Consider the following 19,698-nt stretch of genomic DNA (forward strand, 5'->3'; position numbering starts at 1 on the left):
AACCAATGTAAGGGAACGGGCACAACACAAAACGCAGTTCGAAAAGAGCAAGGCGCAAAAGTACAACGATGAATGGGTAAAAATAAAAGTTGAAAATCACAATGTGGAAGCGAAAAAGAAAAAAGAAACAAAAACAACCCAAGCTGGAAGAACCAGTCCTCAAATCAAGGCAATAGAATACCAGATTGTTCCAAGGAACGATCCAAAACTATCGCCAGATACCCTCCAGACCTCGGAATGCCAGGCATTTGGGGAGGAAAACCAGGGGGGAAAGGGAAAAACAAGAAGTACAAGATGTTGGGAAACAAAGGAGCAGAGGAACATAGTTCCAACGATGTCTGCATCATGCACGGGTCGCTTCATGAAAGGTATGCAGTATGCAACATGGGCCAAATGCAATGATCAGGGCACATTGCTTCAAAGGTGTATGCCGTAAAACGCAACTGTGGTAAATCACGGGATAAATGATCATGGCATGTGCAATTGATGTAGGCCCAGTTCGATGACAGTGTAAAGGGTAACCGTAAAATCGTGAAAGAAAAAAAAAGAAAAGTTTCGTCGCATCGTCTCACTATGGGTACACTGGGGTTGTGAAAGACAAGCACTGATGTGGGCGTCCCAGACCCAATCAGAAGTAGTTCTGGATTTGCTGCGGTCCAAGCTTCGCGGACAGCTGAGGGGTGGGCGCAGTGTAAACAGACGAGGTGTCACTTTGGCCGGAAGGAGTGTTGGAGACAGAGCTCTGAGAGGATTGAGGTACATAGGTCTGGCTGCTGTATCCGCCAGATGAGCTCGAAGACTGAGTACTCTGGGTACTCTGAGTACTCTGAGTACCAGGCTGATGGTAAATGAATGGCTTCTGCAGCAAGTTCTTCGGAATCTGTGCAGTGCTGCTCATTTCATTGGGGGTGACCTGGCCGCTGGTAGTAGCGCTGCTACCGTTGCTGCGGCTGTTGGTATCCGCAGCCATGATCTTGCCAGCAATACGACGACCGTGAGGAGTTTGGCGGATTGACGGAAGAATAGGACGAACAGCCTCCACAATGCGGTTGCGAGTGTCGAGGTCACAGAAGTCCATGGCAGTCTGAACAACGTAGTTCGCAAATGAATCACGCAGCATCTTTTCAAGCTCATTGCCCATAAGGAATTCATCAATCATCTCACGCTTCATGTAGTTGTCAGCAGTCCGGAGGCACTTCTCGATCACATTGGAGCTGAACTTTTGCTTGGACAGCTGAGGAATATTGCCTCCAAAGGTAGCACACAACGGGTTGGTGAAGCTAGGCTCCGCAAGGTCCAGAATGTATTGCACAACATAATTTCCGAAGGGATCCTGGACCAAAGCGAATGAGTGCGAGGTAATCTGTGAAATCAGACGAGCCTTCTGATGACCCGAAGCATGATCAATGCAACGCTGAAGGACACAACATCCATGTCGATGAGTACCAACAACCACACAATTGCCTCCGACAGCTTCGTAAATGAACTCGGCATCCTCGGGAGTGAGGCGGTTGAGGCATTTCTGAATAACATGGTTGCCATTCAGATCCTGTACCAGATCAACGACATGATACTGCAACGCATTGATGACTGTCTGAGTCTGCTGGGAAGTCGAGATGAATTCAATCATCTTCTGCAGTGCACGAGTTCCATGCTGATTCAGGGCAATCTTGACCAACTCTGGCGCAGCATTATCAATCAAAGCAGTGCGTTGTTCGTCGTTGGAGTATTCTAGCAACTTCTGGCAAAGATAATTGCCAAATGGATCTGTTCAAGGAGAAAGGTTAGTAATGATAATGTGGTTAAAGGGCAGGAATTGAATATGTTTCATACCAGTCATGAGCTCAATAACATGCATGTAAGTCTCACTGAAAATCAGCTGCACGTGCTCCGGGTTACGCTCCTCCAACTTGCGCTGCAAGTATCGACAACCATGCTGATCCTTGCACAGGCTGTACAACTCACCCTTGTAATGCTCCAAAGGGTAGTTGCCGAAACGAGTGAGCTGGGTCGCATCATTTTCCTGGCGACGCTGAGCCATGCTGCCTCGGGCTGCAGGTTCATTAAAGCGGAAGCCAGGACCACCATAGCCAGGATAGGCATTGGTGTAGGCAGAAGCCCCTCCGAAGTTTTGCATATGACCGTTGATCGGGGTTGCTTGGCCGACATAGGGGGGCTGGATTCCATAATTGAAGGCAGGAACTGCAGGGACTTGGAATGGCAAACCCATTTGAACAACTGAACTAGGAACGTGGTTGGTAGAGGCAGCCGAAGTGAGCTGAGGCCCGAAGGGTGGAGCACTCGCGTGCAAAGTCGATTGATTACCATAAAACTCGTTCTCATCAAACTCGGCCTTAACCTGGTTATTCACACCACTCTGGGGAATGCGTCCCATGCTTGTATTGTGGTGATGCATGTGCTCATTTTGAGTCTTGGGAGGAGTAATAGCGTTGCCGGCTCCATTTCCCTTAATAGTAGGCAGATCACTTGTTGAGTATGATGACTGCAAAGCATTGGGCCGGCTCGAGGCAACAGGTGTTGCTGTCTCATCATGGCGGTCATCATGGAATGTAATCTGGCTTCCCATGGAACGACGAGCACCGTGGCGTGAGGTATGGACAGGGTTGCCGTGATCCTCGTTATTCTGGCTTCCGAGCTGTTCCAAGCGCCCAACGTTGTGAATGTTCTGCGGCATGCTCTGGTGAGACGACCGGTGCCGACTGTGGTTGGAATAATTCTCGGCCCCTGGGGCACGAGGGTTGGCAAGATCATGGGCATCAGGGTTCGCCGACAACTAAGCAAATGATTAGGATTCAGGGTGTTGTGTTCAATGGCAGGAAACTTACCATGTTCGAGTCACCACGACGGGACAGGGTTGGGAACTTGTCATCAGGCTCGGTCAACTTGATGTAACTCTTGATGTCAGGAGTCGACAGGCGTTCCAGCTCCCTCAGATGGCTATGAGGCTTGTCTTCGTCACTGGGGAAAAGATACTTGGGGACGTTGAAGTTATCAAGGCGGGATCCGTTCAAACCCGAGATGCTAGACCGATGAGACTGGCCATTCGGGTTGCCAGAGGGCAGCGAGTATCGATGAACAACACTATACAAATATTAGCTAGGCCCTCGACATCTCAACTCGAAAAATGGGGTTTTCACTCACGATGGGCCCGACCGGAAGGGAGAAGTAGGATCGGCAAGGAAGTCGTCCTTCTCGGAGTTTCGGCGTGAACCAGGGACAGAGTGTCCGGCAAATCGGTCAATTGACGGCTGGGCAGGCTGGGAAGCAGCCTGAGGCGAAGTCAAGGTCGAAGGAGCAAAAGCATTGAAGAATCCGGGCGAAGACGTCACACTTGAGGTAGAGAAACGAGCAGGCCGGCCAAAGGCACTCGACACAGTAGTATCACGGTACTCAGGCGGGGTGGTTGGCTCACTGACTGGGCCAGAGATGCCAGCCTGAGCCAAGTCCCGAGCGAGCTGGTCCATCTCCAGTTTCTCGCGAGCGTGCTGAAGATCCAGGATTTTCATATCTTCTTCAAAGCGGCGCTTCTGTTCACGCATGTACTCGATGTGCTGTCTCTTTTTCTCAAACTGCTGAAAATGTCAGATATGGGTTCCCAGAATGATGTGATCAAGCAAAAGAGTCAGGAAGTTTGGGAAAGATATCAGTTTGAATGAAGTGAGAGAAAGGTGTAAGTCTCGAACAACTCAATCGACAAAAATTGTCAGAATTGCACAAGAGGAGCCCGGAAAGACACCACAAAAGACACCAAAAAAGAGATATCTTCATAGGACCCCGAGAACAATCACTTGTATGAGGAACACCAACCGAACGCACGACGTTAAGTCAAAAAAGCAACGGGAATGTGACGTAAATCAACGGCAAATAGAGCAGATCCGGTAGCACAGGCAGCGAACTTGTTCGGATCCGAAGAGATGAAACAGATGCGGAAATTATGAAGCAACAAATAAAACAAGAAGCAAAGGGGAAAGTGCAGTTTTTATACCAACCCGGACCGGATTGCAGCCTAGCAGGCTATAATCGATTTGAACTCTGAATAGGCTCAGAATGGACGGAGTTGAACCACCAATAGGCGTAAATCACGTCAATCACTTCGGCGAGTTTGCCTGATTGATGAAACGGAGAACGGAACTGATGAATAGAAAACAATAGAGCAATTGAAGGAAAGAGATAAGAATGATGAATAGCGGGGGATGAATAGCGGGGGGTGAATGGCAGTGGATGAATGGTGGCAATCTCGTCACCTTAAAGATGCACACAGGTAGCGTGATATGCCAGAAGCTGACGGAACTCCGGAGACTCCTGTGTGATATCAAAGAATTGCAGAGGCTGGATCACCAGGACACCAATTCAAACATCCCCGCTCATCGCTCCGCCAACCAACATTCAATGGAATCGAGACAGGCACGCAGGTTCAATGCACAGGGATACTTGTTAACTCAAAAAGAAATTCCAATCTTACCGAAGACAATAAATCCACCGGATCCTGCATCTGGCCAGAACCAGAGCCAGAGTTCGAGCCAGATCCCGAGGTTGGATTCAAATAATTCCATGACGAGAACTTGCTCGAATCGGTCGTAAACCGACGTTGCAGGTTCGCTCGAACATCACCAGCCGGACGAGACGAGAATCCCGATCCAAAGTTCGAATGACCCGGGGAAAGAGAAGTGTACCCAGGGAACGCAGACTCCGAGGGCGGGGATCGTGGGGAGGGGAATCGCAGCTCGTCGAGGCGTTCACTCAGCCCGTGCTTGAAGGCCATCGTGGACAGGCCGAATTGTTCAACTATACACCAAAAACGACGTCCGGTCAGCAAATATAGGGATTTGTTGACGCCAAAAACGGGTTTTTAGGGGGAGCTTCTCCGGGGAAGCAATTACGACCAGCCCCAGATATTATGACGCGACGTCCTCCGGTGGCCGGGGAATATCCGAGTGGGAGGGAAGTGTGGGCTGGCGGTGTGTGTGTCGTCGGCGTTTCAAGCAAGGGGAAATCGAGAGAGGGGCTGAGGGGTTGGCCAGGCGGAGACGATCTGCGCTCGCAAAAAGGGCCTAACTCACACAATGAACGCCTCGAGAGGAGTCAAATCGGTTGATGGGAGAAGTGCTATACGATTTCAAGCTGCGCAAGTCATCTATGGGCAATTTTGACAGGAAATATCGTGTGTACCTGACGGTGCGGAGATCAGCAGGGAGTTGCAGAGTGGGATAAAGCTCCTCTTACCGCTCCGATTTAGCGAACGAGGGATCGAGGCGCGGGCGAAACGAGCGTGTCGCGCGGGGAAATACAACCTAACAATGACCCAAACAAACGATACAAAACTGTTGTACAAAAGGGAGTTGGCAAAGGGGAGAAAAAGAGAAGAAGAGGAAGAGGGGGAGAGAAAATGGGCGGGAGTCCAGATCGGAGCGGGGAGATCCTTTTTAGGAGATGACTGTGCTCTTCGTTTTTTTTTTTTTTTTTTTCAATTTGTTTCTGTTTTTTTCCTTTTTGTTTTTATCCAAGAGTTGAGTGGCAGTGATCTTTTGATCTTTTGATCTTACTATTTTTACATTATTTACATTGCGCCCAGGTGTATGGTCGAGGTTATATAATATGTATTCGTTCCAAGGTTGCTTCCACGCTCTTTCCGGGTGAGGCGCCAAAATGATACACGTTCCTTATGTATACTTCTCTACTATAGTATATTGCCGACACAACTTGGCGGCCACAGCAGATGATCGGCCAGCAATTACTCGGAAATTGATCGGGTTCTATTGATTGGAGAGCCTCCGTTGTCTGTGCGACTTGGGCGATTTGTGCCGGGAAGAGCCTGGGGTAATCAATGGGCTATAGCTCCTGCGAGTCGTTGAAGACGCTACGAGTGGTCAATTCCATGGTGGACTGGGGACAACCTGGGCTATACGCGAGAGAACCATTGTGCTAGAACTCCGGTAAGGGGGGTAGTTCAATGCGCTGGTCGACAGAGCGTGGCAGCTGCAGGTGCATTTGGCCCCCCTCTTAATAGCCACTTGTGGAGACTGAAGTGACCGAAGTGCCCGAAGATGTGACAGCGGATCGCCCTCTAGAGTGGTTAGGCGCCTGTACCTGAATCCTGGATGTGAGATTACTGTTGAAAGAGATATTGGAGAGGAATTATATCCCAATATCAGAATAAAAGCAAAAATAGGGGCTCGATGAACAACGGTTCGCGAGCTCCTCACCCATGGATTATTTTCTTTTCTTTGTTCTCGTTCCACGGGTCTGCGCCAACGGCTCTCTCCTTTTTTTTACTAGGCCTTTTCTTCCATATCCCATTCTTTTATACTTCTGGAATTTCTCGAATACATCTTCAAATCTGTTTTTAACTTCCCCATATAATCTGCAAGATAAGGGCTCTCGCCCTCAACGTCAAGACAAGCGGTGTAAGTGCCACCAGCGCTGATCCGCGTCGCTTGGAGCCCCTGATCCACCGAATAACAAGCATACCAATTGAGCGGGGATCCTCCAAACCCCAGTCATCCTTATTAATTATTCACACATCGGAGAGATCGCCAATTATGAGCCAATTTTTCCCCTCTATGTACTATCTGTTTAGAATTCCGATTATTATGGTTTTCGATCTGAGCTGAGTACTCGCTACGGTCTGTGCTGATGTTTGAGGGAAGTCTCCAAGTGATAGATCGGTTCGGAGTACATCGAACCCCGACTTGACTGTGCACGAACTAACTAGTGTGCTAGCTACTTACATACAATGTAGGTACGGTCGTAGGATCCAATAATCACTATGATCACACTCGTACCAATAATAATTCCAAACATAATGAGACTCAAAACCCACTTATTGACGCCCAAAATTGAACCAATTTTATTTACTTTCTTTCATGCCCAACGCCTGATTTACGCCTCCGAAATTGACTGGCTGCCTCGGTGTTAAAATCACGAATCACAATTCGAGGTCATTCGTAAAATGGACTTACTAGGAGGCACTATGATTCTGCTCCGAAAAGTACTCCGTACCTTGGCTGAAACTCCCTAGATAAAGAGGAATCTCCGCCCCCTCCGTCCAACCAACCCCTGCTGCAAAAAGCCCTACGATGGGCCTTCTAGGCTGTTGATAACGGATATACCCTGGTCGATAGCATTGCTAATCCATTCGTTTGAATTGTCTCATCGGAGGATACTGTACGGAGTACATAGTACATATCGGATGGCAAAGATGACCCCTGTCTTACCAACCACGTGTGGATGGCATTGCATACTTTCTAAGCTCCCTACAAAGTACAGCGATCAATACCATCTTCAAATCCTATGACTGATACATTGGCCATTCATTGTGCCAGTAGATCCATGCATTCGATAAGAAATATGGAATTCCTTTCCGGAAAAGGCAATCTTGCGGTGCAGTCTGTGTCCGTAAAATAAAGGGTGGCAATTTCAAAGTTGCGGTCAAAGCTATTTCGCCACAGACATCAAATAATACTACATCGTACATGCAGGACCGAGTGTTCCCGATACTCGATAAATCATATGCCACACAAGCAGTGCGACTATGGTTACTAATAATAATCCTAGTATTCTGTGAACGGAATGCCTTGCGCTTGCTTGGTATCTGCGGTGGGAAACCCACCTTTCCACGTTGTCTTATACGTGACCGCTTCTTTACTATCTGGTGCTGTTCTCTATGTTGTATACAAAGTATTGTTGTAGATCGTCTCCCTCAAGCAGAACCAAGTCAATTCTGATCAGTAATTCGTCCGTGCAGGCATAAATGTCCGGGGATGGCCTGCATGCGCAAAGACCCACTAAATGTACTACCATGTCAATGGACAAATCCTTGACAACTTGGCAAGGTCTCGTAAATCCAACCCTGTACAGAGTGCTCCCATGCGTTCTACAAAGTTGAGACTAAGATAAATCATTCTTCAACCCAGTTTAGGTTTAGTGGTTAGCCCAAAACCTGCTTCTTCGTCTATTCTTTTGGGACTCCTACTGCCTCGGAGTTAAGGCTAGTATGCTCCGATCCTTCGATCTTGTACAGTTACTTGATAATAAAATGGATTTAACTAAGAATTCAGATGGGTTAAGTATTTAATAACCGATAGAGTGCTTAGGAATTTCGATTCTTTGCCCTATCGTTATTTTTGATTTTCGTTCTGAAATGATGTATCAAGGTCTGCTCAAAATATATATCAAAGACAGTCAATCCCCGTGTCTTGTTACTACACAAAAAGGTCCACAATTGCAACAGGAAAGCTCTAAATATTCCTTCAGTCAAACTAACAGACATGTCAGGGATTCCAATGACTATGCCTGGTTACACAGAGAAAAGTTGCCTGTATATGTATGGTAAAGGTATGCTGTACATAACAGAGGGATAAGCCCGGCATGTCTACTTCATGCAACTATTCCCACTCCTGGTAGCACTTACTTCTATAGCTAATGATTATACTTCTAGCTATACTACTGAGGAGGCAACCCATTTAAACAAAAGACATCGGGATCTAAAACGATGGATTGTTACCTGTTATCAATTGATGCCTCAGGCAACTATCAGCTCCAGCCCGCGGCTTATTAAGCCATCTCCAAATTACTCAAATCTTTCCCCTCTATGAGAATCCATCTTGCGAGCTTCTCTTTGGACAACTGAGTAGTTTGATTGGGATATCTTTCTTGATTGATATCTCTGCACCTCAGCTGTCTAGCTAAAATGCCTCCGCGCAAGAGACCACAGCCCTCTGCGGCCAGTCGAGCGCGACGTCCTTCAGAGGTAACAAAACTTTTTTCCCGTCGCAAGTCCCATACCTCTGATGATTATACTGACTGCTCTGCTACTTGACTAGGCCGGAAACCAATCGGCGACTGACTCGACAAAAAGCAAGCGCCCGTCCCAGTCCAACCCTGTTCCTCAGCCTCACCAGCATTCCGTGCCCGGAAAGGTTGAACCGGCTTCGAATTTCAAGGCTAGAGATCCATTCGATGCGCTTTTGGAACCGTTTTACTACAATAAGGGACTTACGGACCCGATCGATACGGCCAGGGACAAATGGAACCTACTACCTGCATTCCTCAAGGTCAAAGGGCTGGTGAAGCAGCACATTGACTCCTATAACTACTTCGTGGAGGTGCAAATGAAGAAGATTGTCGAATCAAGCTCCACCATTCGAAGCGATGTGGACCACAACTTCTACATCAAGTTTACCGATATCTACGTTGCCTCACCTCGGCGAGCCGACGAGCAAGGCGATGGTGGAATTGATTTCGAATCCACGATCACGCCGCAAGAGTGCAGGCTACGAGACACTACATACGCCGCACCCATTCTGGTTGACTTTGAGTATGTCCGTGGCCGGCAAAGGGTTATCCGACGAGCAGTCCCCATCGGACGAATTCCGATCATGCTCCGCAGTTCTAAGTGTGTGCTGTCGAATAAAACGCCTGCTCAAATGAGCGTCCTCAATGAATGTCCCCTTGACCCTGGTGGTTACTTCGTCGTCAATGGAACAGAGAAGGTCATTCTTGTACAAGAACAATTGAGCAAGAACAGAATTATTGTTGAAACCGACCCAAAGAAAGATATCGTCCAGGCCTCGGTTACCAGGTATGTCCACGTTGGACCGTTTTTGTTCTGCCATCACTAACATCCACAGTTCCTCCAACGAGCGTAAATCCAAGAGTTACATTGTTTCCAAAAAAGGCAGACTCTACGTCAAGCACAACGTGCTCAATGAAGACATCCCGATCGTCATCTTGCTCAAGGCCATGGGCATCCACACCGACAAGGAAATGATGCAAATGGTTACAGGTGACGATAGTCTGTATCAAGATGAGTTCGCCATTAATTTCGAAGAAGCCATCAACGTCGATGTTTACACTCAACAACAAGCCCTCGAGTGGATCGGCTGTCGCATCAAGATCAACCGCAAACAAGCCGCTTATCGCAAGACCCACGTGCAAGAGGCAGTTGAGGCTATTGCATCTGTCATTATTTCTCATATCGAGGTCAAGGACATGAACTTCCGACCCAAGGCCATCTACGTTGCTCACATGGCTCGTCGTGTTCTGATGGCAAAGAGTGACCCGGCCCTAGTGGATGACCGTGATTATCTTGGAAATAAGCGGCTGGAGCTGGCGGGTCAGATGTTGGCCCTTCTTTTTGAAGATCTGTTCAAGAAATTCTGTTTCGATATCAAGATGAACATCGACAAAGTCCTGAACAAACGCAATCGGGCTGAGCAGTTCGATGCTTGGACTATCGTGACTATGCATGGAAATCATATCACTCAGGGTATGAACCGAGCCATCTCCACAGGAAACTGGAGCTTGAAGCGTTTCCGCATGGAGCGTGCAGGTGTCACTCACGTTCTCAGCCGATTGAGTTACATTGCAGCTCTCGGTATGATGACCCGTATTAGCAGTCAGTTCGAAAAGACCCGTAAGGTCAGTGGTCCTCGTGCCTTGCAACCGTCCCAGTTCGGAATGTTGTGCCCTGCAGATACCCCCGAAGGTGAGGCATGTGGTTTGGTCAAGAACTTGGCCCTCATGACGCATATCACGACCAACGATGAAGAAGGACCGGTGCGAAACTTGATATTCATGCTCGGCGTCGAAGACATATCGAGTGTTGGCGGACAGCAGCTCTATGCTCGGGGTGCTTACACAATTTCTATCAACGGTACCCCGACTGGTTTGACCAGACGTCCCAAGTCCTTCCTCAATGCCTTCCGAAGACTGCGCCGCATGGGCCGGGTTTCAGAATTTGTAAGCATTTACATCAATCACCACCAGCGAGCCGTTCATGTCGCCACCGATGATGGACGTATCTGCAGACCGCTTATTGTCGTGGAGAATGGCAAATCTCTTATCGGCGTCGAGCATCTCGAGAAGCTGCGTGATGGCAAAATGGAGTTCGACGACTTCCTTGCGCAAGGGCTCGTTGAATACCTCGACGTGAACGAGGAGAACGACTCCTACATCGCCATCTACGAGAAGGACATCTCAAATACTCACACCCATCTTGAGATTGAACCCTTCACAATCCTTGGAGCTGTTGCTGGCTTGATTCCCTACCCTCACCACAACCAGTCCCCGCGTAACACCTACCAATGTGCCATGGGTAAGCAAGCAATTGGCGCCATTGCTTCCAATCAGTTCCAGCGAATTGATTCCATTCTTTATCTCATGGTCTACCCACAAAAGCCTATGGTTAAATCACGAACCATTGAGCTGACAAAGTACGACCAACTACCTGCGGGTCAGAATGCGACTGTTGCCGTGATGAGTTATTCTGGCTACGATATTGAGGATGCTCTGGTCCTGAACAAGGGATCCGTGGACCGTGGCTTTGGACGTTGCCAGGTCTTCCGCAAGTACGTCACGACGCTGAAGAGTTACCCCAACGGAGCCAAGGATTCCCTCAAAGGGCCGACATACGAGAATGGCGTTCCAATCCGGAAGCACGCACTTCTCGAGTCTGATGGCCTGGCTGCGGTCGGCGAAATGGTCAATAATGGCGAAAGCTACATCAACAAGGTCACGCCCAGGGTACAAAATTCCATGGGATTCACCGGCTCCGACATTGGCGGTGGAGATGTTATCGAGGCATCCATGAACTACAAGCTGCCGGATCCTTCCTACATAGACAAGGTCCTGGTATCTGCTACTGAAGGCGAGACGCAACTCATTAAGGTGTTGACCCGACAGACCCGTCGTCCCGAGGTTGGCGACAAGTTCTCTTCCCGCCACGGACAGAAGGGTGTTGTTGGAATTATTGCAGACCAGGCGGATATGCCATTCTCGGACCAAGGCATCAACCCTGACATTATCATGAACCCTCACGGTTTCCCCTCTCGAATGACAGTCGGAAAGATGCTGGAGCTGGTCGCTGGTAAAGCAGGTGTTCTGTCCGGCCAACACGGCTACGGTACCTGTTTCGGCGGCAGCCCCGTTGAAGAAATGTCCCAGATCCTGATCGACAAAGGTTTCAGCTATGGTGGCAAGGACTATCTCACTTCCGGTATCACCGGTGAGGCTCTGCCTTTCTATGTCTTTACCGGTCCCATCTACTACCAGAAACTGAAGCACATGGTTCAAGACAAGATGCACTCACGTGCCAAGGGTCCCACTGCTACTCTCACCCGCCAGCCTACCGAGGGTCGTTCGCGTAATGGTGGTCTGCGTCTCGGTGAGATGGAACGTGATTGTTTGATTGCGTACGGTACTAGTCAGCTGTTGCTGGAGCGTCTGATGATTTCGTCTGATCGCCACGAGGTGGATGTCTGTGAGCAGTGTGGTTTCATGGGCTACTTGAACTGGTGTCCTGGGTGCAAGTCGTCTCGTTCCGTTGTGAAGATGGTTATCCCCTATGCTGCCAAACTTCTCATTCAAGAACTGATGAGTATGAACGTTACAGCTCGTCTGAAGCTTGACGATGAGTTCCCTGAGATGAAGGGACGTTAAGCTCTGGACTTGGCTTTGGGTCGATTGGAGTTTGGGATAATCAAAATGGGACATGTGCATACTTGGTCTTACGAATGAATGGCATAGCGCGGCGATTTAATATCATCTTTACCTAATTATTCTTTTCTGTAGCACGTAGCTGGAGCTTCAACCACAGCACCTTGGATCGACAGAAATTGGTTGGCAATAATCCTGACAAAAACAAAATTTCTTTTTCAAAACCAACTAGAGGAAAAGAAGAAAAAGAAAAAGAAACCACACCGCATTAGAGCATCAAAACATTCGACTCAAAAGCCACATGTTGATAGCGAGTAAACTCCCCGATCTCCTCCAAAACCTTGAGCCTCGTCTCCAAGGCCTCTTCCAGACTCATCGGCATATCACCCTTGGACTTGATATTATCAAGCGCCAGCTTTTGCAAACCTTCCTTAACCCCTGCCCCAACCGGCATCTCCTTAGTCCAATCCAGACGCTGGGGCGGGACATTGGCCGTGGAGATGATACGGATATTAGGATCAACAAGGAAAAACACCAAGGCGCGCGTGTGCCCGGGCTTAGTCTTGTCCTTCAGCTGGAAGCGGGTGAACCTGTGTTCTACAGTGCTCGGGTACATGATCACTCGGCCTACTCTGTTGCGGATCGAACCTGGGTATTGGATGGCCGGCTCGCCGTTTTCCAAACCAAAGACTTGCTGCAGCCAGATGAAGTCGTTTGGCTCGTGCTCGATTTCTGTGAGCGTGTCGGACTCTACCATGTTGCGGAATTCCATATCCGGATCGATTACATTCTCGTGGTCGTATGGTATGCATGCCGCGGCGCAGATGTGCTCGTTCTGGTTTATGTTTTATTATTATCAAGTACTACGGGTTTATTGAAGCTTTTTGAACTCACCATCGTGCCCTCCACATGCCAGTCTGTCTCGAATTCTGGATGCTCCGGAGTCAGATCAATGCCTAGCAGACGTACGATCACCTGCAATCCACGATCCTTGTAGTCCCGGTTGAGATCGACACCTCGTTCAATCCGAACGGCGCTGGGCAGGTCCTCGGGCAGTTTGTCCATCAACCAGGGTGGGACTGCCCAGGGAATGAACTTGCCTGCATCGGGTTGGATAGCACGGTAGTTCTCCATTCTCCACTGCTCCATGCGCTCGTCAAATTCACTCTGCGCCTCTTTTGGATGCATCTGGGGTATCTGGACAGAGACTTCCTTTGGGAGTGGGTAATACTCCGCCTTACCGTATTCGATTCGGGCACGGGAATGGAGCATGTCCTTGAGGGGTGTCAAAGTTGCGTTCCACTGCGGAATGATGAGATTGAAAACCTGCTCGAGGATCTTATAGATGTTCCGGTGTTTGACTGGGTGCAGGTTGTTGATGTACGTGGCTATGTGCCATTGTCCATCATCGCCGAGTTCCCAGTCTGCAGGAAGGATCTGGTATTTCCGGCTGTAGGGCCGAACCTTGATATCTGCCCGGGCCAAGACGCGCCAGGCAATGTCTTCTCTGGTTATTCCAGTCTCTTTTGGGATTGGGATCACTTCGCCCTTGCCGGCGGACTTGAGAGCGTCATCGAGCCCAATGATACTGTCGGTGAGAATGCGGGTCTTGCCGTAAATGAGCGGGTACAATGCCATGGAAAGGAGGTCACGCTCTTGGCTTAGATGTCCTGGATGGAAGAACTGCATTGGTTCCACATCGTACTCTAGCACATCGAACTGGGTTCTCATATCGCGATAGACCGACTCAGGCACATTTGTGTCGGACTTGGTGACATCGCCATTGTACAGGGCGACTACATCTGTGGTCTCGTAGATCATGGCTTTGAATTGAAGCTCATCAATAATCCACTCAGCCATGTTGAGCGTAATGTCTTTGCCACTGTTCATGGCGGCCTTTTTCCACTCCTCTTGTGTGCCGGGCTCAAATATCTGAAACGATCTCAGCGGAATGATCAGTATTGGTTGTATTGAGAACAACTGACCTTTTTCCACCATTTAGGAATATCGGTCAGGTCCTCCATGAACTCTACCATATGTATCTCACGGAGGGTCAAGACGGGCAGGCTATGAGAATTTTCAGCATTGAGCCCCTCTCGGGTCTTGGGGATTCTGCACTTACTCCACGTATCCTGCTTGGATGTCTCTATCATCCAGCGCAGATGGAAACATACTCCGACTTTCGATACCGTAGATGTTTTTCTCCATCGGAGCAAAGTCTAGCGGCCGGTTGAACCCTGGAAGAGCGAAGCGGTAGTCTCTCTCTGCCTTGGTGTGGAGGAAGCTCGCCTCGTGGGATGGGTGTTGGAACATCGTTGCGTTTGGTCAAGAACAATATACCAAAGCAAAGCCCTCAAGAGTGATATAAATAATGATGGGATGATCTATCTTGCTCGGTCAGAATAAGACAGGGCCAACGAAGGGCGCCAAAACCTACTTTAACTAGATCAGACAAGCCCTAAAATACGTGAAATATGATGATTGAAATGGGGAAATACTGGAACTGATCAAGCTAGGGACACTTAAAGCGAGAGCCGAAGTAATGATGCAGGGGTGTCGTCGTCCTCCATTTTAGGGTATATCGCAATGGTTGCCCTCTAGACGGGAGCTGCGGAACTTGGCTCCGGGCTGTTCAGCCTTTTGCCTCTAACAAATCGGCGTATACCCGGGTGATCTTGAGGTATCAGTCATAGTGATTCAACCCCAATGACCATGGAATTGCGAAACTTTGCTGTATGGTTAAATCAATTGACCTTCAAAGGCTCGATGGAAGCAAATTCCTGTTCCTTGCGCCTATATAGTCACGCAAAAGACTTGAAGAAGAAAAAATATTATTTATGCATGGAGGCAAGCAGGTGTGTATGGTCCTCACACAGCACGATGTCTATCATGTAACACTCTAGTCTTCCCTAGGTCAAAGCAAGACCGAAAGGCAAAGAGATGGTCATTATACCAACATCAAAGCTCCCAAGTACTCTCTAACAATGCCCCAATATCGACCAGGCTCGGCTCTCATATGCCCAACATGAGGGGAGTTCTTGAAGAGTTCACGGCGCACCGCCCAACCCGCAGCCTCGGTGTTTACCGCATGAGATTCCACATCGCGCCAGTCCACCAACTCATCCGTATCTGAGTAGATATAGCAACGACTGAGAGTCCCGTCCGGTTTAGCCGCTCGCACCAAAGAGGTATCATTGATGAGCTCCCGGGCAAGGGAGATAGGATCCGGAAACAGGGAAAAGGAATGGATCAACTTGAATAGAACCAAGAAAGCAAAAAGCAAGCTTTTGCCAAGCAGCCGCAAGATCCACATCTGCGGAAGCGCAAAGGAGAAAGCCTTGAGTCCAGCTCGTAGGCTCGGACTGCCCGGTGCGCTATCTAGGATCATTGCCGATATGGGCAATGGGGTACCTGTCGCATTCTTCCAGGCTTGCAATAGATGTGTAGTGCTCGACATGCCTCCATTCGAGAAGAAGTGCACAAATACTGGATTCTCAGGGGTCACTAGACCGCGCATTGCTTCCACGGCTGGGGCGACGCGGGCTCTTCGGGTCTGGGCCCCCAGATGCCAGATGAAGTCACTTGATGAGCTTCTGACGAAGACGATTCGCGCTGATGGTACTAGCCGTCTATACTCGAAGACATATTTCGCTAGGGCGCGCGGGGGTGCATTCATCCAAAAAGCAATGAATATCACTGGCCGATCCGCCTTCTCGCTTGGGTTGGGCGGGTCTTGGAGATAGACCGAGGGTGCCAGTCTGATAAATGCTGCCAAAGGGTTTTCAGCTATTGTGGCCATGATGCAACCCCGGGTACCTGGTGTGAGTTCAATAGTGTAGGCGAGTTTCAGGCCTGTGGACGGCGATCCTCGGCTTGCCAAGAGCCGTGCGCACTAGCCGAACTATACGATGCCGTTTCTGACCACGAGCATGACTTACCTGCTAGTTGAATTCATGTGCAGGGATATGTAGAAAACATGTTTGATCGTTCTGAAGGACAGGGGAAAATCCTCAACCCTTGGTGGTGTAAAAGTTCTCGACATCCCGAGGCTTGGAGGCAAAGGACTGCAAAAGAATACCACTGACTTAAAAACCAATATTAGAACGCGGAAGATGGACTGCCTACGAGAAATATGAAGATAGTGAGGTTTATTGCAAGGCCTTTTATGTATTCAAGTGAAAGTAAACAACTCCCCAAACGCCATGTTGAACCTTGCTATGCCCTCGAAGGAAATCCCACCCCGGAATCTAGAGATTTCCACTATCTAAAAGCCCAGGAGAATCATGAAAGTGTAGGTTTAAAATGATCGTTGCAGACATTAACGCTTCCCCAAAGTTCGACCACCGCCGTCAGACTTTTTAGTGTTTTCCTTGCTCTTTTGGCTTTCAGCCTCACTTCCCGAGGGGGTGGCAGAGTCGGACAGATCCTTTCGCTTCCCACGCAAAGTTTGTCCAATTCCTTGGAACTTGGGCTGGTCATCTGGGACAACTAGACCATTCTCATCACGGGGTTTGACAGGTTTGATTGCATACCCGAAGAAGAGCTGATTGGGCGGGAGTCGAAGTGGTTGCGGGCCGTTGGTTCTTAGGGTTGGAGGTGGATGCGAGGAACTTGAAGCACCTGGAGTAGGAGTGGAAGGGTTAGGAGTCGGAGCCTTGCTGCCCTTTTTAGCGTTCAGACGCTGTCCTCCAGACAGAAAGTTAGATGATGCCGCACGGGCACCTGTGGCAGCATCGGTGGCCTCGGGGGCAATGGCGGGGTAGTTGATCGATTGTGCCATGGTGCCATGGGGGTGCAATAATCCACCAACTGGAAGCTTTCCACCGCTAATGACGCTACCGGGCGTGCTAGTCCCGCTAGTCCGCTGTGGTTCTTCAAATCCAACCGGAGCAGCGAAATCAACCTCCAAGTCAGTCTCTAGAACGGAGACAGCATTCTTAGTCCCAGAAGGTTTTGTCTCCAGCACTGCCATCTCATATACTTGATCGTTGTATGAAAAAGTGAAGACGTCGCCTTTGGAAAGGCATGAGAAATTCCGGAAGGCGTTTTCTAGCACAGCTTTCGGGTCACTAATATCGAGGAAGGAGGTTGACTGTGCTTGGAGTTTGATGAACTGGCCGGGAGGGAGGTCTGTCGATTTGATTTGAAGGAGATCGCCAGGCTCCAGTAGTAATGTTTGCATCAGCTGTAGAGAACCAAGTCTTAGCACAATCTCGACACATTGAGGAGTCTGTCTTACTCACCCAGAATGGTAAATAGATCTTTCCTTCTTCAGCAATAAACTCAAGAACGCCCGCATGTGTCATCCTCTCTTTCGCACCATTGTGAAGCTCGAACAACATTGGATAGGTAATGTGAAGTCGGGTAAGCTTGTCCAATGCGCTGGGAGGCATGATGACTTTGCCACCATGGTTCACATTCTCTCTTTCAGGACCAGGAAGCATCGCCACTGGATAGCAACGATAGTATTCATCGAAACGACGGGACGTAGCACCCGGGCGCGCCATGCCGGCACCTAGGACTCCATCCATGGGGTCGTCCGACCAGTAACCAGGTCGGTACTGAAGCTGTTAGTTAGGAGAGTGAAGATTGGGAGAGGGTGGAGAGTTTAAGTGGACTCACCATATCAAATTCTTGGAGTGCAAAAGACTAAAGATGAGTAAAGAGGAAGGTGTCAGTGAGACCGGGTTTATTTGAGAATATGCCGCTCTCTGGATCGCCGTCAGTGACGCAACTCGCTCCGCCATGATTTTCCGCTCCGACCCCGGACAAGGAAATCAGCTCTCTTAGAGGTGGTTTACCCTTCAATTTTGCGCAACATTATCTTTCACATTTATTTTCAACCGAAATCCCCAACCAAAGCGCCATGTCGAGCTCATTGCCACGCCCCAAGCGCGTAGGCGAAGATTTCGCCAGTACCGACTACAATGACAACGGCGAGGATTCCTCAGAGCACAAGAAGCCCCGCTTCGACCTTCGCAATCCCTCAGCTCTTGCAGCTGATGCGCCCGAAGAAGACGCAGTACTGGACGCCGATGAAATTGGCAGACGTGGCCAGAGAATAAGACGCAAGGCGGTCAATCTCGAGGGTTACGATTCGGACAGCGACAATGAGGGGTTTTCTGCGCGCACAGAAGAAAAGTCCACGCGCAAACAAGCCAAGGAAGACGCGGAAGATGATGATATGTTTGCCGAGCTACAAGAGGACTTTGGCGAAGAGGAAGTCGACGGCGACGAGGTTATACACAAGAACAAAAAGTCCGTTCGCTTCCTACGAGACGACGAGATCGAGGGCCAAGTTCCTTCTTCAAAAGGCGGAGGAGCGCTCCATGTCGATCTGAGCAAGGGTGTAGCCCAAATTGATGAGGAGGAAGATGGAAGTGGTAGTGAAGTTGGGGAAGAGGAACGCGCACGAGTCGACGAAGTGGTGGACGAGGAACTTGGCGCGGGTGGGAAGAAAAAGCACGCACCTCTCCTGGATGCCTTCAACATGCGAACAGAACAAGAGGAGGGTCGATTCGACGACCAAGGCAACTACGTCCGCAAAGCAATAGACCCCGATGCAGCCTACGACTCATGGTTGGAGGGTGTCTCCAAGAAGGATATCAAGAAGGCCAAAGAGGCTGCTGAGCAACGCGATGCTGAGCGCAAAGAGAAGGACCGAATGGACGACAGCATTTTGACAGCGGATGTCCTGAAGACGATCATCACCCACCTCGAACGCGGCGAAACAACACTCGAGGCACTGGCCCGACTGGGCAAAGGCCTTCGCCGAAAGCCTAAGTGGCAAAACAAGAAGAACAAGAAGAACGCTGTCGAGGATATCGAGATGACGGATGAGGACCCCAACGAGGTGGCCCGGAAGAAAGCAATCGATTCTATTACTGGCGCCGCCGATATCTTGATGGGCCGCGGCCAAATAGATATCTATGACACAGAGCGCGAAATGCTTACACGGCAGTACCGGAACGACACGGGCGAGGACTGGATTGACCCTCCTACGAATGAAGTGACTGAGCAAGGTCCATCCATGTGGGAATATCGGTGGTCAGACGCTAGGGATGGAGGGGATGCCCATGGGCCATACGATAGCGCGATGATGGACTCATGGAAGAATGCGGGCTACTTTGGCGAAGGTGTTGAGTTCCGTCAAGTTGGAGATCCAGGACCCTGGAGCGGCACTGTCAATTTCTTGTAACATAATTCCCCCATATGAGCTACGATATTGCTTTGGCTACACAA

General features: G+C 49.4%; 7 protein-coding genes across 7 annotated transcripts; 2 read left to right on the forward strand and 5 right to left on the reverse strand.

Annotated features, from left to right (window-relative positions):
* Positions 1-628: 628 nt before the first annotated feature.
* N7471_011531 (uncharacterized protein) lies at positions 629-4,783 on the reverse strand (the record flags this gene model as incomplete). Its single annotated transcript, XM_057284250.1, has 5 exons — positions 629-1,767; positions 1,834-2,794; positions 2,847-3,102; positions 3,163-3,590; positions 4,484-4,783. 5 exons carry the CDS (start codon positions 4,781-4,783, stop codon positions 629-631), a joined length of 3,084 nt encoding a protein of 1,027 aa, XP_057130516.1.
* A 294-nt stretch (positions 4,784-5,077) lies between these two features.
* N7471_011532 (uncharacterized protein) lies at positions 5,078-5,455 on the reverse strand (the record flags this gene model as incomplete). Its single annotated transcript, XM_057284251.1, has 2 exons — positions 5,078-5,127; positions 5,245-5,455. Coding segments are annotated over 2 exons (261 nt in total), but the record flags the coding sequence as incomplete, so codon positions are not given.
* A 3,255-nt stretch (positions 5,456-8,710) lies between these two features.
* N7471_011533 (DNA-directed RNA polymerase III core subunit RET1) lies at positions 8,711-12,459 on the forward strand (the record flags this gene model as incomplete). Its single annotated transcript, XM_057284252.1, has 3 exons — positions 8,711-8,770; positions 8,844-9,601; positions 9,651-12,459. The coding sequence occupies 3 exons, from the start codon at positions 8,711-8,713 to the stop codon at positions 12,457-12,459; spliced, it is 3,627 nt and encodes a 1,208-aa protein (XP_057130518.1).
* Positions 12,460-12,724: 265 nt separating this feature from the next.
* N7471_011534 (DUF4246 domain-containing protein) lies at positions 12,725-14,769 on the reverse strand (the record flags this gene model as incomplete). Its single annotated transcript, XM_057284253.1, has 4 exons — positions 12,725-13,291; positions 13,351-14,388; positions 14,442-14,523; positions 14,579-14,769. 4 exons carry the CDS (start codon positions 14,767-14,769, stop codon positions 12,725-12,727), a joined length of 1,878 nt encoding a protein of 625 aa, XP_057130519.1.
* A 634-nt stretch (positions 14,770-15,403) lies between these two features.
* On the reverse strand, positions 15,404-16,255 carry N7471_011535 (TMEM53 family protein; the record flags this gene model as incomplete). Its single annotated transcript, XM_057284254.1, has 1 exon — positions 15,404-16,255. The coding sequence occupies one exon, from the start codon at positions 16,253-16,255 to the stop codon at positions 15,404-15,406; it is 852 nt and encodes a 283-aa protein (XP_057130520.1).
* A 519-nt stretch (positions 16,256-16,774) lies between these two features.
* N7471_011536 (polyubiquitin-binding protein UFD1) lies at positions 16,775-18,081 on the reverse strand (the record flags this gene model as incomplete). Its single annotated transcript, XM_057284255.1, has 3 exons — positions 16,775-17,641; positions 17,700-18,017; positions 18,079-18,081. 3 exons carry the CDS (start codon positions 18,079-18,081, stop codon positions 16,775-16,777), a joined length of 1,188 nt encoding a protein of 395 aa, XP_057130521.1.
* Positions 18,082-18,322: 241 nt separating this feature from the next.
* Positions 18,323-19,654, forward strand: N7471_011537 (GYF domain-containing protein; the record flags this gene model as incomplete). Its single annotated transcript, XM_057284256.1, has 1 exon — positions 18,323-19,654. One exon carries the CDS (start codon positions 18,323-18,325, stop codon positions 19,652-19,654), a length of 1,332 nt encoding a protein of 443 aa, XP_057130522.1.
* Positions 19,655-19,698: the final 44 nt, after the last annotated feature.

Source organism: Penicillium samsonianum (genome assembly GCF_028829775.1).
Source record: "Penicillium samsonianum strain IBT 33392 chromosome Unknown utg000007l_segment0_segment0, whole genome shotgun sequence".
Lineage (NCBI taxonomy): Eukaryota > Fungi > Ascomycota > Eurotiomycetes > Eurotiales > Aspergillaceae > Penicillium > Penicillium samsonianum.